The sequence below is a fragment of the Sander vitreus genome, unplaced genomic scaffold (genome assembly GCF_031162955.1).
Source record: "Sander vitreus isolate 19-12246 unplaced genomic scaffold, sanVit1 ctg242_0, whole genome shotgun sequence".
Taxonomy (NCBI): domain Eukaryota; kingdom Metazoa; phylum Chordata; class Actinopteri; order Perciformes; family Percidae; genus Sander; species Sander vitreus.
The window spans coordinates 31,000-51,929 of record NW_027595415.1 but is presented as its reverse complement, the minus strand read 5'-3'; the positions used below and the strand labels follow the sequence as shown (position 1 = coordinate 51,929).

Genomic DNA, 20,930 nt, shown 5'->3' with positions numbered 1-20,930 from the left:
GGTTGGACAATACCTTCAAATAGAACATCGGCCCCTATTGAAAGACACTCCTGAGCTTTTCCCGAAACTGGACTGGATCCCTTCACCACCTTCTTCCACTAGCAGTGACTCTGAAGAATACATACAATGAGTATAAAGACAAAATCACCTTCCTCTTAGTCTGCTCTACTTCTTAGGATGTCTATGTCCACATAGAAACAAACAACAGTTGCCTTCACACACTCACATTGACAATGACTAAAATTGAATCTTTGTGAATTTTCTGTCTTGAGGTTGGGAACTGTGAAGTGTTGCAGGATACATTGTGCACGGTTGTCAGATTAATTTTCTGTCTCTTTCGAAGATTCCAGAGTAGGCCTAACGTTACCGGTATTTAGTCTCCCATGCCTACCAACCCATTCTCATTCTGAACTCGTAAAATATGGACGCTTGGTCAGGTGCCTTTGTCGTTCTTATTGACGCTAAAAGTCTCCTTTAGTGCTTTAAGTAAACGCACTTGGTTGGGACTATTGCCGTCCCTTTTGACGCAGTTATGTTAAGGAAAAGGTCGTTGGTGGGCTTACGGTTCCGTTACACGCGGGAAGAACGGGACGATTGCATTAAGGAAAGGGTCGTGGGTGGGCGTACAGTTCTGTGACACTGACACTGTGAAAAAAACGACTACAGCAAGCGTGACAAGCAGAACTCGAACCCCGCTCTCCTGGGTGAAAGTCCTGTGCTTGACCCAACCACCTCCTTATTTGGAAATTCGCCCTTACATAATACTCTTTAAATCCTAAATCTAATCTAACTGCTGCTCTCCCCGGTGCGTTACACAAACACACTGAAAGACGCCTTTTTCGTCGCATCAGACGCTGACAGCCACTGTCTAAATGTTCTTATTTTACGAGTTCAGAATGAGAATGGGTTGAACGGGTCAAGCTCCGAGCACTCCTCGCTTTTCATTTTGCACTTTAACTTTAGTGTTGCTTACAGATGAAGCCTGATTAGTTCTAATGCCAAATTGAAATAATTTGACATGTTTTGTTATAGGCTATTAAGCAAATCTTGCCATTGCCAATGAAAAATGCATTTCTGTATCAAAACAGACATATGTCTGACAGCGGGGACGTAGTAAACAAATCAGAACGTAAATTTAAACATCCGCAACGCATATGCTCGAATGCCATCAATGATGATTTATTAATTGTAATGAAAATAAAGTACAAGAAAAAAGTGGGCTACAATAATGTGGTTGCCATGGGGGAAACCAAGGGTGATGATTAGGTTGCCACTTGTCACAATTTGGTCGCAGAGGGCAACCGGGCAACCGTTAATGTCGAGCCCTGATATATATATATATATACACAGTCATGTGAAAATATCAGGAAACCCATGCTAAAGTTGACTAAAAAGAGGAATAAAAAAATCACCTTTTGGAAATTGATCTTAATGCCTTAATTAAAAAAATTAGGACACCAATTTTGTTTGTGAATGAATAATGTATCGTAAATAAATAAATGTTCTTCCTTAAAATACAGGGGGCATAAGTCAGTACACCACTATGTTAAATTCCCATAGAGGCAGGCAGACTTTTATTTTGAAAGGCCAGTTATTTCATGGATCCAGGATACTATGATCATGATAAAGTTCCCTTGGCCTTTGGAATTAAAATAGCCCCCCCACATCATCACATCCCCTTCACCATACCCAGAGATTGGCATGGTTTTATTTCAGTTAGCCTAATAGCTGGTTTGATTTGCATTGAGAGATGATTTTATGGAAAGTACCCCATGCCATTGTTGTGGAAACAAAATAAGCATGGAAACTAAATGCACACTTCCTGCATTACTGCATTACTTCAAATACTAAGTTACTCCTCTAGTAAACTAGTATTCACATGAAATAAAATAAAATATTGAGACCATTCAACAAGCAGCCCTATCACGGGCAGAGTGATAGAGAAAGACAAAGAGGAGCAGATTAACCAGCAGGGCACGCACAGCGTACACACTGGTGTGGAGGTGAATTACAGTGAGTTTTAATGGAATACTGGGAAAGTTTAATAACAATAGGACAAATGAAGTCCAGATTATGAGGCCATTTCAGCAGAGCCAACAGCTTCATATGCCATGGATATGTGAATATGGTGCTGAATTTGCCAGTATTTTAAGACGACAAATGGTTGGGACTTTGTCATGCAGTGACACGGCTGATATGCTTTATGTGAAGCACAGTGTTTTGGTGTCAGCAGAAAGACTTCTCTTAGAAAACTGTATAGTGGTGCCTCTGTCTCCATTCCACCAGACAATCTTGGATGAGCAATATGTTGTCTTCGCTACAGTGTAGCAACTGCAGCTATTCAACTAGCTAAACTCTTCCTAAAAATGACGAGTTGAGTCATAGTAAGCAGTCAAACCGGGGCTGTAGGAGACGGCTGCTTCTCCAGTAGCTCTCCAGATTTTAGCTCTTTTAACCTATTTTATCCTCTCTTTCTATTTTTTTTTTTTACTCTTCTTGCGAAGAGATTGTGTGTTTCATATATATCCTATGGATATTTCTAATTTTAAAATGCAACCAAGAGCCAGCTTTCTCACTTACTCTAGAGAGGAATTGCTGGCTCTGCGCACAAAGGGATGAGCCGGGATATGGCACCCTATCCCGACGGAGCTGAGGAGGAGACCCAGGGGCTGCAAGGCTGGGGCTAAGCTAAAGGCCAAGCTAGCGGAGAATCGGAGGCGCTACAAGCCATCGATTCCATCTGTAATCATGGGGAATCTGAACTCGCTGCCGAACAAGATTGACGAGCTGTCCCCTGTATGCTAATGTGAGGGATGCATACAGAGAGTTCTGACACCACAATCCCTGCCTCACATCACCACAGACCAGGTCAGAGGACAGCTGAGGAAGTTCCGGCCCAGGAAAGCAGCAGGCCCGGATAAAGTGTGTCCGAGACTACTAAAGACCTGTGCTGCAGAACTGGGGGAACCACTACAACGGATCTTCAACCTTAGCCTACAGCTAGGGAGAGTGCCCACCCTGTGGAAGACATCTGCATCGTTCCGGTTCCCAAGAAGAAGCGAGCTGAACGACTTCCGACCGGTGGCACTCACTTCACACCTGATGAAGACGTTGAAACGGCTCTTCCTCAGCCTCCTCAGACCTCAGGTACAACACGCCCAGGACCGGCTGCAGTTTGCATACCAGCCAAATGTTAGTGTGGAGGATGCCATCCTCTACATGCTACACCGAGTTCACTACCATCTGGATAAGGGAAGCGGCACAGTGAGGATCCTTTTCTTGGACTTCTCCAGTGCCTTCAATACCATCCGGCCCCCTATACTTCAGGACAAACTGAACAGGATGGGCGTGGACCCCTATCTGGTAGACTGGATCAAGGATTACCTCACTGACAGGCCACAGTACGTCAGGCTGAAGGACACCATGTCTGACACTGTGGTAAGCAGCACTGGAGCCCCCCAGGGCACAGTGCTGGCTCCCCTTCTCTTCACCCTGTACACCTCAGACTTCTGTTACAACTCGGAACTGTGTCACATACAGAAGTACGCCGATGACACAGCCATCGTTGGGTGTAACAGGGGTGACAGAGAGGAGGAGTATCGGAGTCTGGTGGGGGGTTTTGCTCTCTGATGTCGCACTAACTGCCTACAGCTCAACACCTCTAAGACGAAGGAGCTGGTCATTGACTTTGGGAGGTCCAGACCAAGACCAAGACCAAGACCGTGACCAGTCCTGCTAGAGGGAGCTGAGGTGGAGGCTGTGGAATCATACAAATACCTCGGCCTGTGGCTGGACAATAAACTGGAATGGACAACACACACCAGCCACCTGTACAGAAAGACACAAAGCAGGTTGTACTTCCTGAGGAGACTGCGGTCTTTCAACATCTGCAGCAAACTGCTGTTGATGTTTTACCAGTCTGTGGTTACCAGCGTCCTCTTCTACACTGTGGTGTGCTGGGGGGGCAGCATATCCAAGAAGGACACCTCCAGACTGGATAAACTGATCAGGTGGGCTGGCTCTGTGGTCGGCATGAAGCTGAACTCACTGGTGACGGTGGCAGAGAGGACACTGGACAAACTGCTGGACATTACTGACGATGGCAGCCACCCCCTGCACACCGTCATCAGCAACCAGAGGAGCCTGTTCAGTGGAAGGCTGCTCCTTCCCAAGTGTAGGACCAACAGACTCAAGAACTCCTTTGTCCCTCATGCCATCATACTCTACAACTCCTCACTCGGGGGAGGAAGAAATAGAATAAACAGGGTAAAGAGGACAGAACAGAACAGGAACTAAGGGAAAGAGTGGTAGCCACTCACTCATTCACTGTGCAATAAATTAATAATCTACTCACATACATACCTGGACACTCTAACTGTTCTTAACTGCTAATTTATGCTAAATGTCATTTATTTATTAACTGTACAATAACACAATACCATACACAGTAATAGTTGTTTACTGTTTGTTTGATTTTTGTAAAAAATATTTAGCTAAAAGTTTATTGTCATTGTTATTCTTATACTGTATTTTTTTCTATACTGTATTTTTTATACCTCTTTATTTAAAGAGTGTTTTATATGCTGCAAAAAACTACTGCTGGAAATCTAATTTCCTTGCAGGAGTCATCCCAAAAGGATCAATAAAGAGAAGTCTAAGTCTAAGTCTATCAAATGCCTTTTACTGTAAATATGCATCTTAACATTTACATTATAATTAAAACATCAACTTACGACATGAGGTCACTAGTACTACTAAACGAGGAAATTAGTGTGTTTTAGTTAGGGTTGTCAATCGATTAAAAAATGTAATCTAATTAATTAATCGAAATGAATCGCATACATAATTAACGGTGCCTGAACAGAAGAAAAGGAAAAAAAAAAGGGTACTAAACAACAGTCGGTGACATTAAAGAACGGCTTGTTTATTGCTAAGGCCATATGGTCAAAATTAAATGATTTAATAATAATGTATAACAATAACAATAACTTATTTCACTAGTAAATTGCTGTTGAACGACCAAAACAACAACCAGATAGGAAAAGGACATTTACAATAACTTCAAATGCACCACGAGGCTGTAGTTTACCAGTTTCATTGAACGCACCGGCTATGTTGTTTCTCCGACGGCAGCTGCAGATTGTTAGATACCAGTGTTGAATCCTCTACAGTAAAACACAGTCACACTTTACACCGTTTAGCGTTAGCTGTCAGCATTTTAACCGTGTTTAATCCAGCTACTAGCTAGCGGTAGGCTAACGTTAGCTGCTGTTGAGTATAGTGTTAACTAGTGTCACATACAGCGGGGTTTGTGTTTCCTGTAACGTCTGTTGTTACATGTTTCAGAGCATCAGAGAGAAGCGCAGACATATCAGTGGCACCAGATTTTCGTCTGTATGCAAACGTCAATATGGAATGGATTAATCTGTGTTAATTTTTTTAACGTGTTATTTTTTCTCAGATTAATTAATCGAAATTAACGCGTTATTTTGACAGCCCTAGTTATAGTACATCAGTCCTTAACTAAAAGTAATACGACTTTCGAGACTGGCCTGAGGAAAGTCTTTGAAGATCCCTGAACTGTGGTCCTTAATTCCACCTTCCTCACTTTTCCATCTTTTCCAGGAAAGGTCTTTGTGATTATAGCCGTTGGCCAGTGGTTACGGGCAACTTGAGTGTCCTTAAGAAGGACAATGTCTCCCTCCTGAAGGTTTTGGTAGGACTTGTGCCATTTCCTCCTGCAAAGCAAGGTGGGCAAGTACTCACGACTCCAACGATTCCAGAAGCTGTTGGCCAGAGATTGAACTTCTGAATCCACTGCTTGGTGAGGAGGTCTTTGTCTGTAAAGTCCCCTGGTGGGGGAGGGACTCCCACTTTCTGAGTTAGGAGCATTGATGGTGTCAAGATGAATGGATCGTCAGGATCATTTGAAACTGGGATTAGTGGCCTCGTATTTAAGATTGCTGTGACTTCTGCCATTAGTGTGCACAGGACATCGTGAGTTAAGCGAGTGTACTGTTCAAGGAGCATTGAATCCAGAATTCTTCGGGCCAAACCGATCAGGCGTTCCCAAGAACCACCCATGTGCGAGGCGTGTGGGGGATTGAACTCCCAAGAACACCCTTCTTGGTTAAGATACGTCAGCACAGTTACATCTGGTTGGTCTTTGCCCATTCCAAGTTCTTTACAGGCCCCTATGAAGTTTGTGCCGCAGTCTGATCTCAGTTGTTTGGCTTGTCCTCTTATTGCAAAGAAATGCCTTAAAGCAGTGGTTCCCAACCTTTTTTCCTTGGTGCCCCCCCTACTTATGTCTAAGAAAAGCTGAGCCCCCCCTCCGAAACCGAAGTTGAGGTAACTCTCGAGATAGAGCCTTACTTTCTTTTTTGATACAGAGGAGTTATCAGCACTTTTACGTTTCTCCGCCATGTTTCATTCATAAAATAGTGTTGCTGTGGTGGCAGGAAAAACGAAGATGATAGCAGCTAGCAGCTGACCAGATGACAGCAAGGGCCACAGGTTAAGAGGTCCCGGAGGTTTGCCCTACTAAGTAGCCTGCCTACAATTTTAAGCGAGAACAAAAATACATAGTTTTTATGCAGACTTTTGTATACATTATATATTCTAGTGTATTATCATAATTTGTTTAACATGTGCAAATATTTTTTTTTTTTACCTCAACCTCAAACCAGATAAAGACTTGCGCACCCCCTGTGATCTTTGCCGCCCCCCTGAGGGGTCCCCGGACCCCAGGTTGGGAACCACTGCCTTAAAGCATTGATGCAGCCTGATGTGTCCATTGAGTCAATGACCTCGATGTGGACAGCCCTGGAGCTCATGCAGCAGAACATTATGGCCCACCGCTTGCTCTCAGCTTGCCCCCCTCTTGTCCGTCTGGTGCAGATGATTCAGGGTCCGAAGACATCCAAACCCACGTATGTAAAGGGAGGGCAGGTCTTAAGGCGTTCTGGAAGTTGAATGACTTGATTAGTTCTGGTTCGTTGGAAGTTTTGTAGAGGAAGTTGGGCCCTGTAAACCACGTTGTTTCTGGCAGACGTGAAGCAGGAACTGACCGTGATGCATGGTCAGCAGGATTTTCCTCTGTGTGCACATAGTGCCATTGTTCAGGTCTTGTGGATTGGTGAATGTGCTGAACTCTATTATGCACTTGGACATAGAAACGTTTGCTTTTGTTGTAGATATAGCCAAGAACAACCTTGCTGTCACTGTAGAACTTGGTTGAATCCAGCTTAACATCCAGTTCATTGTGAATTAGCTCTGCCATTTCCACGGCCAAGACGGCCGCACATAGCTCGAGTCTTGGAATGGTTGGTTCAGACTGAGGTGCCAGTTTTGACTTTCCCATAACAAATCCAATTTGAATTTGTTCGTCTTCTTGTATGGCCCTCAAGTATGCTACAGCACCGATGGCTTTCGTGGACGCATCAGAGAACATGCAGAGCTCAGTTTTCACCGCTTTGGCCAGAGAGGCTGCTGTGTATGCCCTTGGTATGTGAAGGAGCTTGAGGTCCTGGAGTGAGTCTCTCCAGGCATCCCACTTACTCAATTTGTCTGCAGGTAGTGGTGTGTCCCAATCAGAAAGCTTGACTGTGAGTTCCCTGAAAAGGGCTCTTCCTTGGATATTGACCTGGGCCACGAACCCAAAGGGGTCAAAAACACTGTTTACCGTGGAGAGGACTCCACGGCGAGTAAACGGCTTCATATCAGTTGAAACAGATGGTGAACATGTCCTTTGTTATCTCCTATAGAAGACCCAGGCTCCGTTGAGTGTGTGCAGCTTCTCCACTGAGGTCTACATCTTTCACGGCCCCTGTACAGTCTTATGGTGGGAAGGCTTGCAAGACCTCTTTACTGTTTGAGGCAAACTTGTGAAGATGGAGGTTAGACTCGGCAAGTGAAGTCTGGGTTCTGCTTAGTATGTCGATGGCTTCCGCATCCATTGGCATAGAATGAAGGCCATCATCGACGTAGAAGTGACGCTTAACAAAGTTGACTGTGTCTTCCCAATGTTCTTAGGAACCCTCTCTGATAGCTCTTCTAAGTCCATAAATGGCTATGGCATGCCGAAAACATGAACCTTCTTTCTGAAGTCTATGACATCTTTGGTCACATCGTTGCCCCTATACCACAGCAATCTGAGGTAGTTCCTGTGATCTTCTCGTACCACAAAACAGTGAAACATCTGCTGTATGTCCGCTAGGACAGCAACCTTTTCCTTCCGGAACCGCAACAGAAGTCCCAGAAGTGAGTTGTTCAGGTCTGGGCCTGTGAGGAGCACATCATTGAGAGAAACCCCTGAATGTTTAGTACTTGAGTCAAACACCACCCTGATTTGACCTGGCTTTTGTGGATGGAACACCCCAAAGGTTGGCAGGTACCAACATTCTTTGTTTTCTTCCAGCGGTGGTGCAACCTCAGCATTGTCGTTCTCCAATATTTTCCCCATGAAGGCTACAAACTGCCATTGCGTATTTGGTTTCCTACTCAGACTTTGTTGGAGTGATGCAAAGTGCTGCACTGCTTGTTCGCGGTTGTTGGGTAAGTATTGTCTTGGTTGTCGGAATGGGAGTGGAGCTACCCAACTTTGTGACTCATCCCTGAAGACTTCCTCGTCCATAAGCTTCAAGAAAACCTTGTCTTCAAATGAGGATGCCAACCTGTTGTTGTTTTCTGTGTGATTGAAAACAGTTTGTCCCAACATCTCTTCTGTAACCTTGCTGGATATGTGTCTTGCCCCCCTGCTACAAGGAACCATTTCTTTGACTTGTAGGAAACTGGTGCAAGGTCAAAGGAGCGAGGGACGGCCATTGTCAAGCACAGCCATCTTGAAGGTGCTGACTGTAGGCATGTGTGCGTCCTCCAAGCAGACTTCTCAAACTAGCACCCAGCTAATCTTGGAAAATGACCTGCTGACTTGTCCTGCTCCACAAACTTCGGTACGGCTTGTGCTGACGATGGCTTTGGTGTCACTGCTCTCTTCTCCCTCCCCACCGTTGTGTGGTGAGGTTGAGGGAGCCTTGTCTTGAGGTGCAGGACCCGGATGCATAGCAGCGTCGTGGTAGGTGCTATCACACTCTGTACACTTAACCGTAGTTGGACAGTCCTTCGCTAAATGAGTAGTTAAACCACAGCATTTGAAGCAGATTCCTTTTGCCTTGAGAAAGGTTTTTCTTTCTTCTAGGTTTCTGGCTCTGAAGACTGCATCGCCTGAGTGGTTGAGGTTTACCATGTATTGGACAGGTTTTGTTTGGATCACTGGTACCTTTTAGAATGTTTGTGTTTGAGTGTGTTGAGACAATATCTGTCTTTTAAACTGAAATAGGGGTTTGGTTGCTTTTAAAGCAGGGCTTTTCAGGCTTTGCGGGTAAGCCAGTAGTACCTTGAAGAGCAAAGCTAGGGTCATTCCTTTTCCGTGCCTCATAGTGTATAAAACTTGCAAAGAACTCAAATGGAGGAAATCGTCCATTAATTTCATCCTTGTGCTTTGAACCGGCAGATACCCACTTTTCTTGAAGACCATAAGTAGTGTTGGGTACCGAAACCCGGTTCCACTATGGATCCGGTTCCTACGCAAACCGTAGTATTCGTACCGGATTAGAACGCACATTTCGGTTACTCATTTCGGTTCCGACTAAGATATTTTCCCTCTGTCGCTCCGGACAGCGGCAGACTCTTTTTTTCTTTCTCCCTTTTCTGCCGAGTGGCGCACGTGCCCACTCGCAGTGTGAAGCGCGTGTCTGCGCTATACCCTCGACACGCACTCTACAATCACTGCTCATAGACGGCTTTTTGTACACGCTCTGAAACGAATGTAAAAATATCACACTTTCTCTGTAGTCTACTGTTAGCTAGCTATCGTAAATGTAGGCTACTTTTAAAATGCCATATTTTCCCTCTGGGCTCACCAAAACGGACGTAAAGACATATTAACCATTCACTGCACGTGATCGCTAATAAACATATTACACTTGCTCTGTTAGTCTACCGTTCAGGACAAGACCCTGTAGCCTGGTGGTGGGGATGGCGGGACAGCCTCCCCAAATTGTTTGCCCTTTCAAACTCATACCTGTGTGTACAGGCCTCTTGGACACCATCTGAGAGAGTTTTCTCCTGTGCAGGACATGCCATAAGTCAGGAGAGGTGTAGCATCTTGCCAGAGAAGGCAAATATGGTCATTTAATATGGTCACTGCTAAAGTTAAAGCTGGTTGGCATATCAACTCAACATTTATTTAGTTATTTGTTAATAGTGTAACTGTTATTTGTTAAATTATTGTAGACTTAGGTTTACTTATTATATATTTAAGTACTTTAAAATGTTAATACATTGTTACATTTAAATCATTTTCAATGAAAAAAAATTCCATAAAAGAGCCTTTCTTTGATGTTATTTTTCAGTTTTTCAAGAATCGGTTTAGGAATCGGTTAGGCATCGGAATCGTAAAATTTCAAACGGTACCCAACCCTAACCATAAGGCAGTTTTGCAACTATGGGTTCGATCTCTCTTCTGCTTCAATCTGCTGCCTCACGATAACTAGCAAGCGCTTCTAGCTCAGCATCCTTTCTTACCTTGTCCTGCTGCAATTCGAACTCAATAGCTGCTTTCTCTTTCTTCTCTTTCTGCCTTTTCTTTCTGTAGCTTAGCCTCCTTAGCAGCTCTTTCTAACTAAGATTTAGCTTCTTGGTCCACAAATGTAGCGCGTGCTTTAGCTGCCTCCGCTTTAGCTGCCTCCGCTTTAGCACGAGCACATGTTAATGAGCCAGCTGATGAAGTTGAAGACTGTGAACTTCTTTTACTAGCCACTGAATCCCTGTCGCTTTGTTTACCATCCATCTTACCACGATGTACAACACCAGCCTTCTTTGTCTTTTCACTATGTTGTCTTCACTACAGTGTAGCAACTGCAGTTATTCAACTAGCTAAACTCTTCCTGAAAATGACAAGTTGAGCCATAGTAAGCTTCTTAAGCTGTTTACTGTGGCTCTGAAAACTGTAACAAAACACAAGATACAAAACTGTTAAATCCTATGTAAATATATGTAAATAAAACGTCAAATGCCTTTTACTGTAAATATGCATCATTAACTTATGAACTTACGACATTGCCTCTGCAGCATTTACGATAAGGATTGCAATGGATGACGAAAGCATGTTGGCTGATTCTACCATCTTTCTCAAACCACTAACAGGAAACGAAGCCCTGATCCTGGAACTACTTAGGCATGAAACCATTTCAAAATAAAAACTCTTACAAAATAAAAGCCTATACAATATTATGCCTAATGCCTAAAAGGCGACACAAGCAAGACCAAAGAAAAGGTCACTGTAGTCATGCCACTATGCACAGTGGTTGAGCTCTAGGAGACTGTGAATGAATCATGGAATGCACTTCTACCTTTGTGGCAAAGCCTGATTAAAACTAATTGTTGAAATAAATTGTTTTGTGTATCTTTTTTACATAACATTGGTCATTGCTAATGACATACACAGTAATTCATCTAGCATAGGCCTACTTTCATTTAATAAATCAATTCAAACTAAAATGTAAGAGTCTATAATTAGGCTATACTGAGCCTGATCTATTTATACCAGAGATTTTCTTAAAATGAAGTTAATACCTTTTAGAAAAATGTCACCTTGGGTAAAACTCCCCCTATTGCTACCCTGATTTGCATTTGTATAGCTCACAGCATTGTTCCACGACAATCTACAGTACCGCTTACTAACGAAAATCCCATTTTTGAGTGAAGAGGTTGAGAGCGAGGGAGACATGACCGGTGCGCAGCAGTGTCTACCTGCGAGCAGAGAAAGACATGCAAATACATTTATTGTGCAGGAAATAGGTTTTTGTTTACTCAAATTAAATTATTTTTTGCGAGTGTTAATTTCAGTTCAAAATGCAATGTAATGTGCTTGCAAAATATAGTTCTCTGTGCACAAAACATACAATTACTCGCTCCGGAATGAGACACTTATATAACGCCATACAGCACCGGTCCTTGGCATGAGGCGAAATTGGCGGTCGCCTTGGACGCCCTCCAAAAATAATAATAATAGTAATAATAGTAATAATAATAATAATAGTAATAATAGTAATAATATTAATAATAATAATAATAATAGTAATAATAGTAATAATAATAATAATAATAGTAATAATAGTAATAATTAGCGGCACCGATTGGCGCCCTCTGCTGCAGCAGCTTGAAAGTGATAAATGGACAAATAAAAATTAAATGAACAATACCAAACCCCTGTCTCCTCATTTGACCCGGCTGGCACTTGCGGTGCCGACTTGCTTTCTTACCAAGACCCACCCTGCAAAGCATTCAAGCGCTATGATTGGCCAGGCAGCTATGCTTGCACGAGGTAAAGAAACCAGATTTGTTCAGGTCACGTCAGGACGACAGCAAGGTCAACAAGACGACAGAAATGTTTGGTCACATGACAATTTTGGCCCAAATGGAGCCCCATACAGTAGTTTCACCACCAAGGACAGAGTAATAAAACCAGTAATTATTGTACATGTGTGTGTTGTTTCTGTGCAGGTGGGAATTGTTAAGCCCATACTTAGATGGATTCCATCAATAATTACGAGTGAGTACTTATAGACTTCCACCCTTAAAGGTGATACTATACTTTTTTCTTGCTTTTTATATGCACGTTGTCGTATTGCTAATTGTATTTTTATTTTATTTCCTTTCACTCCTCTGTTGTTATGTAATGATTGTGCTCTCGAAAACGAGGTGATACATCTCAAGGGGCTTATCCTAATAAACAAACGTTAATCTGCATCTGTGTGTGTGTTTGTGTGTGTGTGTGTGTGTGTGTGTGTGTGTGTGTGTGTGTGTGTGTGTGTGTGTGTGTGTGTGTGTGTGTGTGTGTGTGTGTGTCTGTGTGTGTGTGTGTGTGTGTGTGTGTGTGTGTGTGTGTGTGTGTGTGTGTGTGTGTGTGTCTGTGTGTGTGTGTGTGTGTGTGTGTGTCTGTCTGTGTGCAGTCTGGTTTAAAAAAGGAATCCATCTGCCTGATGGACTAGACTTCACTCAGACAAAGATTGACTATTATAATTTGAGTGTTTCTGTAAAACTTCATTATACTACATACTACACTATGATACTGCACTGTGTTATAACTGTACTACAGAGACTGCCCCCCCCTCCCCCCCACACCCAAAACCCCCCCAGAAGTGGTATGTTCCAGCATCATTCTGACCTATATTTAGGTTTCTAGTGGCAGCGCCCTCTGGTGGCCGTAGTAGAAACAAACACGACTGACGACGTTTGACAAAACTCAGACTCAAAAAGCCATATCACAAAATTTCATCTCAGACATTTATTTACTATTTTTATCATAAATTACACAACTTTGTGAACTCATTTCAAGCACCGAAACAACTTGTACAACACATCACAAGTTAAGGTTTGTTTTCTAAAAGAGATTTGAGGAATTTCAGAAAGCAATCATCAACGTTTTCAGATTTAGCCCCCCAAATTATGTCTTTACACGTCGCTCTACTATGACTTTTTATGACTTTTTGTCATACTGTATTATGACTTTTTGTCATACTATAGTATGACTTTTTGACATACTATACTATGACTTTTTATGACTTTTTGACATACTATACTATGACTTTTTGACATACTATATTATGACTTTTTGACATACTATACTATGACTTTTTGACATACTATATTATGACTTTTTGACATACTATATTATGACTTTTTGACATACTATACTATGACTTTTTATGCTGCTGCATAAAATCAGAAATGTGGAGGAATTACCCTGGATCTGACTCTTAAAGAAATTTAACCTCATCCCTAAAAAGGTCTCTTACCATCTAGTCATCAGATTCCTACTTAGATGATTTTTTGGACAGGTTGACACGTTTTAAATGTTTAATTTCATCACTGTCTGTGCACAGATCTGTCCGTTTATACTGTTTTATTTATACTTACTGTGATTGTCGATCTGATACATTAACAATAAAGTTTTTTGAAAAGAGTTATTTCTCAGGATATCGCTCGTGGTGCCGCTGATATTTGAAAACAGAAACGGCAGACGTTCGAGCGTAGCGTCACTGTGTCCACACTTTTTGGCTAACGTTCTATCACAATATCTGTTCAAATAAAAATATAAACGATATATTAATGTTTTCATTTAATTTAATGGTGTTAAACTAAAGTGTAAGTTCTTACCTTTCTAACGGTATATTGTTTTAACAATTTACTTAAGCTTTTACTTCATAAGAGTTGGCTAAAGTACGCTAACACCGCTGAATTAGCCTTACGCTACCCTTGGCCATAACCGGACACCCCTATCTCCTTGCTGTAAACAACGGACGCTGCTGGTTTTTTATTAAGTCGCATCAATGCTGTCAAAACTTCGGGGATCATACAATCATATATACTGAATTATACAATAAAAGCATGTAATTGCTGTTTTGAGCCTATATCACCACCTGCTGGATGTTTTGTTAAACTACAAATTCTCATTTTCGATCACTTACAACTATTGCATGAAAATAAGCAATTATGAACATACATACATTATATAGCTATATATATATATATATATATATATTAAATATATGCAGTAAAATACTATTATTACAAAAAGTGTGTAAGATTTATAGTAAAAAAACAAGTGTTCATGATTGTTCAAAAAGTATTGAGAAGATGATAAATAATAATTTAACAACAAAACATTAAAAAAATTTAAAAATAAATACAAATAAAGTAAATGTCTGAGCACCAAAAACACCAAAATTCATTATTGTTCAGCTCCTCCTCCCAGCCGACACAAGTGGTGTGAAACCATTTTTGGCAGTTGTCCAGTTGGCAGTTGGACCCATACACCAATCCCTCTGGAGGCTCTGGAGGTTCGGATTCCCTGCACCGGCCACACCGCCAGACTGTCGGCTCCAGCCTCCTCTTTGCAGCGGTGTGACCTATTCACAAAAAGAAAAGTGTTTTAAGAATATATATATTATAATATAATAATAATAATAGCTTGGTATGCAAAGGCTTAACATTGAGTACACTACCGGTGGATGTCGTGGGTCCAACAGACAGGGAGGAGGAGGAGCTGGTTCTTTCTGCTGTATAAATAAAAATGTTTTGTTTACTTTTCACCATGACTAATGTCACTAACATAAATATAAATGTTGCTTGTTTTTAACAGATTATATTAAGTATTTACAGTGGGAGGGAGAGGAAGAAGTGGACGCCTGGCACAATCCTGCGCCCGATGTGGAAGGCTCTAAAAGAATAATAATATTTTAGGTTAAACAGGATTATTACAAGTATTTTGACTGATTGATAGAATTTGCTGACCAGGAGATGGAGGATGGTGGTGTCCCTCTGTAGGCAGGCTCGTCCGGGATGGTCTGAGGCTGGTGGCAGGCAGCCAGGGACCGTGGGAGGAACAAGAGGGGGCAGAGGGTGCTGAGGGACCAGCGATGGAAATGCTGGAGCTGGTTGCTGGCGCAGCACCGGGGGGCCGAGTTCTTCGGTGGCTGGGGCCGGAGCCGCTTGGCAGGGTAGAGGAAGTGACTGCCGGGCCGGTGTTTCTGGCCCGCTGCTGCTCTCGGTCTCTTCTGGCCAGAGCTTGGGCCTCCTACCTTGCAGCACGGTCCTCCATCTCCTCGATGGTGTCGGACATCTCCTGGGCTGTCAGTATCCTGGCCTTGGTGACATTCCTCCTGACCTTGCCAGTGCTTTTGGTGTAGTTTATTTCGGCCAGGAGGTGGGCCAGGTCTACTGTTATCCGGCTTGATGTAACCAGGGGGTGGGTGAGGTAGGGATTGGGAGAGGAAGATGGATTCTGGGGTGGGAGTGGGGGTGTTATGGGGTGGGTAGGTGGACTCTGGGGTGGGGTATTATAGGGTGGGTAGGTGGATTCTGAGGTGGGGGTGTGGGTGTTATGGGGTGGGTAACATCAGGCCCAGCCCAGGAAGCTGTCGATGGGGATGGTGGAGGTGGTGGGGAGGTCCCACGCCCGGACGGCATGAGCCATGACCAGTCAATGGCCATCGGGTCCAGAGGGTAAAGGCCACTCTTCCTAAACCCAGCCACCACAAGCCCCCGATCCTTCACCCTCTGGTATGAGTCCCTTAGGACCCTTGAAAACTCCTTCTTGGAAACCATGAAGGAGTGGTTCACTGCCGACAGATCTCCTCTAATACCAGAGAAATCTTTCTTCAAGGGTCCGAAGAAACTCACATTCAGTGGCTGAAGGATGTGAGACATATGTGGTGGCAGGCAAAGGAGAATGAACCCCTCCCTCTGTGCCGCCCGGACAAGCTGCTGATCCAGGTGGGACATGTGGCCATCCATCACGAGCAGCAGCGGACGGTCCTGTGTGGCAAACTTCAGGAAGTGCATGACAAACCACTTCCTGAACAGCTCACTGTCTATGTACCCTGCCTGCGACTTCCCGTAGAGGGCATTGGGAACCCCTACTTTGTTGTAGGGCCCCCCTGGATATCCCCCCTTGTAGATAATAAATGGGGGGATATCCTCCCCAGCCGCGTTCAGGCAGGCCAGGACAGTGATGTGTTCCCTCGTTCCCTTGGCCTGCCTGTATGCATGCTTGGTCCCCCGGGGCACGATGATATGCCATCTGTTGGAGTCCAGCTGAAACCCCGTCTCGTCGCAGACGGGGTTTCTCCCTCAACACATGCTCCTCCAGGGTGGTGGTGAGGAGCCTGAAATAGTCCTCTATGGACCCCCTCTTAGCACAGGATGCCCTCCCACGGTCAATGAAGTCTGGGGTCTGGGAAGTTAGGCGTTGTTTTTGTCGTTCCCTGAAGTTTATTCACCACGTCTGGCCAAGCGCGTTCCTCTGCGTATCCTTGTGGCAGAGGTTGTAGATGGCAAGAGCGTGGGCCAGGACCTGAGGCTTTGTCAGTGGAAACCCATGCAGAGCAGAGTACAAACAGTACTCCACCAGGGAGTCTTCATCTGCATGGGTGAGGAGTGACCTCCGACAGATGCAAAAATCGGAGGCCACCTTTCCTTCGGTCGCTGAGGCTGGACTTAGGGACCCCAAACTTCATGGCTGCCTGCCGTGGAGAGAGCCTGCCTGCTTCCACCTCCTGCTTGGCCTGGTCAACAGCTGCTTGGGTCCACTTTCTGGTCTTCCTCTCCCTCTTCCTCATCTGCCTGATGTTGGGCATCTGCAAATGCACATACATTTTTCTTGTTATATAAATACATTAAAATTCAAAATTAGGTTAGGCATGTCATGTCTTGTTTAATAATAAGGTTGATAAAATAAATAAATTGCCACATTACATGGACACAAAAATACTTACTTTCAACCAAAGTGTCAATTTCTATTATCCACCTTTTCTTTGGGCATCCTGATGCTCCTGACTCTCTTTACATTCATGGTTTACTGTAGGAGGTCTAGCAGGACCACAGTGTAGAATTACTCTGTTACTGTGTGTGTGTGTGTGTGTGTGTGTGTGTGTGTGTGTGTGTGTGTGTGTGTGTGTGTGTGTGTGTGTGTGTGTGTGTGTGTGTGTGTGTGTGTTCAGGACAGCCGTCGTGTCCAGAAGATTCTGGGTCGTCAGCTGTTTGTTCTGGACGCCATGATGTCTCTACTGGAGGGTCTGGAGTCTGCCCAGCAACTGATGACCCCCCCCGCACCACCACCAGCGTCTGTGGACAATCTCAATGTTTTTGACGCTTTTCACAATGTCTTTGACGCTTTTCACGATGTTTTTGACTCATGACGTTCTTCCAGGTGTTGACGGGTTTTTTTGCCGCTCACTGTAAACACAGCACACACACACACACACGCACGCACACACACATGCACACACTCACACACACACATACACACACACAGACACATGCACACTAAGGCATAGATAGATCCGACTTGGGTTCGGACAGCTATTTAGAAATGATGGTCGGGTTCGGACAGATATTTAGAAATGATGGTCGGGTTCAGGTCGGGCTCGGTCACATCAGCGCGATAAGGCATTTGTTGTAAAAAGGTGCTGCGCAGGGGCGGATCTAGAAAAATATTTATGGGGTGGCGAGAGGGGGGCAGGAATTTTTGAGGGGTGGCAACATATGGCAGGCGTATATATACTGAATTTTATCACAGTTTGATATAAATAGTATGTACACAATACAAAAGGGCACAGGCTGCCATTTACAAACTCATACAGACACACTTAATCTCATGCAATCAATATCTTGCATTTGATGTTTATATTAGTTCATATTAGGAATAAGTGACCATACAATGTGATCTCACTTAATAGGAAATAGAAGTATGATAGAAGTAAGGGGCATCATCACAGGAAAGGCATAAAGGTAAGACACAGGTGATGAGTGGCAGATGTGTGAGAGGGGAAGCAAACAGTTTTTGACTGTGTGAGAGAGGCAGCGTTGCAAGCTGCATTTCTACAAGATTAGGAACTGTCGTTGATTAGTTATAACCATCAGACTGTGTTAACACACACTAACATTTTAGCCTGGGAGAGTATTTTTAGGTTCATTTGTTTAATTTTTTAATTTAATCTGAGCAATAGATCTAAAATACATTCTACACAAAACATAAAAACTCATCTCCCCATCTCATCACACTTTCACATTGACAACTTTCCCTAATAATTCATATTTAAGCAAACATGAATTTTTATAATATTTATTTGATGTCTAAGCAATGTCTCTTAAATTTTATAAAAATGTCCGTCTTTGTCATTTGTTGTTCTTATTCATATGTAACTTGCAGGTAAGTATATATGCAGCAACAATCATACCATGTGGAGCAGCTCGACTGGAGCTCGTTGGTGATGGCCCAGCCCAGGCACTCTGCTTTCCCTTTCACTGTCTGAGCCCTGCACGGTGTCTTGTCTCTCGCTTTCTCCCTCCTCATCTTGGTGATGCTCTCCCTCCATATCTTCACCTCTGTGGTGTTCTCCCACCTCCTCCTGTCCCTGGTCGCCTTGGCCTTGTATTCTCTCTCTGTCACCTTTCTGTTGCCCTTTTCTCTCCACCTCGTCTTCGTCTTCTCTCTCTCCTTCCACCTCATCTTCTCCGTCTACCTTGCTCAGTTGTTCATTTTCTATTTCTCTCGCCTTTCTCTTTGGTGAGAAAAAAAAACTACATATGCTACCTTTCCTCTTCATTTTTGTAAGATTTAAAGTCATTTTACAATGTTTTCCTTGACAGACGTTGAGTCAATATTAGCTTTTGTAGCCTACTTTACACAGAACAAACGTCAGACCGAAGTAACATTATATGTATAGTTAGCAAAATATTGGCTAATTATGCTTTTGTTATAATTTCATTTCTTGATAGATAGTTAATCCGTTTTGACCTCTTTCCTCCTGTGTCTCCTTTCCTCGCGACTCCTGGCTCCCTCGCTTTGCACCACTCAGTTTTCCAAACAAATCCAACACAGTCTCACTCCCTACTCGTCAAATGTATGCCGCATGGTCAAGGAACCCTGGCGTTCATTTTCAACGCCAGGGGGGTACTCGTTGCGTTATTTTTCGATGAGGAGGTCCGTCAGATAGACATTCATGTTAATCCCTCACCGTCAGATATTGACGAAAGAAAAAACACGCCCCACAGTTTTATCATTGGTATTTTTAGCCCAATAACCGCTGTTTTAATCAACATTATTCACCAGATATTATCATGGTTAATATGTATTTCTTTTAATGTTATTATTCGGTCTATTTCCGCCAGGGAAGCTGGGTTGCTTGTTTGTTTATTTATATTTTTTTAAACTATAACGCTACATCTATCAACATTTATTTAGATGTTATCATAGTATACCTTTTTTTATTTTAATAATATTATTTTGGTCTTATTACCGGTGAAATATTGCAGTAGCCTATAATGTTATAGGCTACAGAACTTTACAATAAGATCCGAGCTGGGCGCATTCAAAGCTGATATCCCACAATGCAATGCGGGCATTCATTTTAAAGAAACAGGCAGCGATCAGTGGGTTTTTAACGCCAGTATCACTTCAATGTACATATATACAGTCAGTGGTTTAGTCAGCAGCAACAACACGTTGATCAGCTTTGTTCCAGTAAGTTATACACCGTAATAACGTTTAAAACGTTTGCATTATTAGTTATTTTAAATGAATTACTTTTCTGAAATATCAATTTATGGTAGGCCTAACATATTAATTATTATATTCAGAAGATGATCCTCATATCAATCACTATGGTTACAGCTTGTAGCCATCCTACTGAGACTACCTTTTCAAAATTAAGAAGGAAGTTTTAGGAAGCATTTTCAGGAAATTAAAAAGATAATCAGATTGTTGCTGAGGTTTTTGTTCACAGAGTAAGATGTACTGTATATAGCTTTGTATATACAACATGTGTTTTGGCATTTTTGGCACACTTCTACCTCAGCCTATACACAGCACACAGACACAACTCACACATCTCATTCAACCATTTCACCAGCTGAGGAAAGGGTCGTGACATGAGTCAGAGGCTATCAGAGGTCAGAAATGATGAACCAATAATCAGCTCTGCTCCTATAGACACCTTGGTGTTCATGTGGACAACACCTGGCTGGAAGGCCCGTGTTCAAAGTGTGTGTTATCATTTAGAGCAGACACTCACGGTGAATCAGAGGGTTTATGTTATACAAGGCTGCATTACAGAGCATATTCATATGACTGTCATGAAGGTTGTGAAGAAGAATAGAAACTAGTCTCTCCAGGCAAGCCCAGATAATATGGTCTGATCTGTCTTTATTCTCCATGCCAAGTATGAGCTCTTATTCTCTGGCAGAAGACATGGGTACCCCAATCTAAACTTAACATTTCTAAACTATAGGCCTAATTTGGACCTACCTCAATTCAAACTTTAAATAATATTGCTTGAGGTTGCGGGTGTTGTGCAATAGCT

The 20,930-nt window shown here is 43.0% G+C and overlaps 1 protein-coding gene across 1 annotated transcript in view; it reads left to right on the top strand.

Annotated features, from left to right (window-relative positions):
- LOC144513393 (phospholipid transfer protein-like) overlaps positions 1–12,661 on the top strand; it is a 114,739-nt gene extending 102,078 nt beyond the window's left edge. Inside the window, exon 13 of the mRNA XM_078244461.1 lies at positions 12,568–12,661. Within this exon, the coding sequence (XP_078100587.1) occupies positions 12,568–12,630 (63 nt within the window). The 3' untranslated portion in view covers positions 12,631–12,661. The remainder of the gene's footprint in view (positions 1–12,567) is intronic.
- Positions 12,662–20,930: the final 8,269 nt, after the last annotated feature.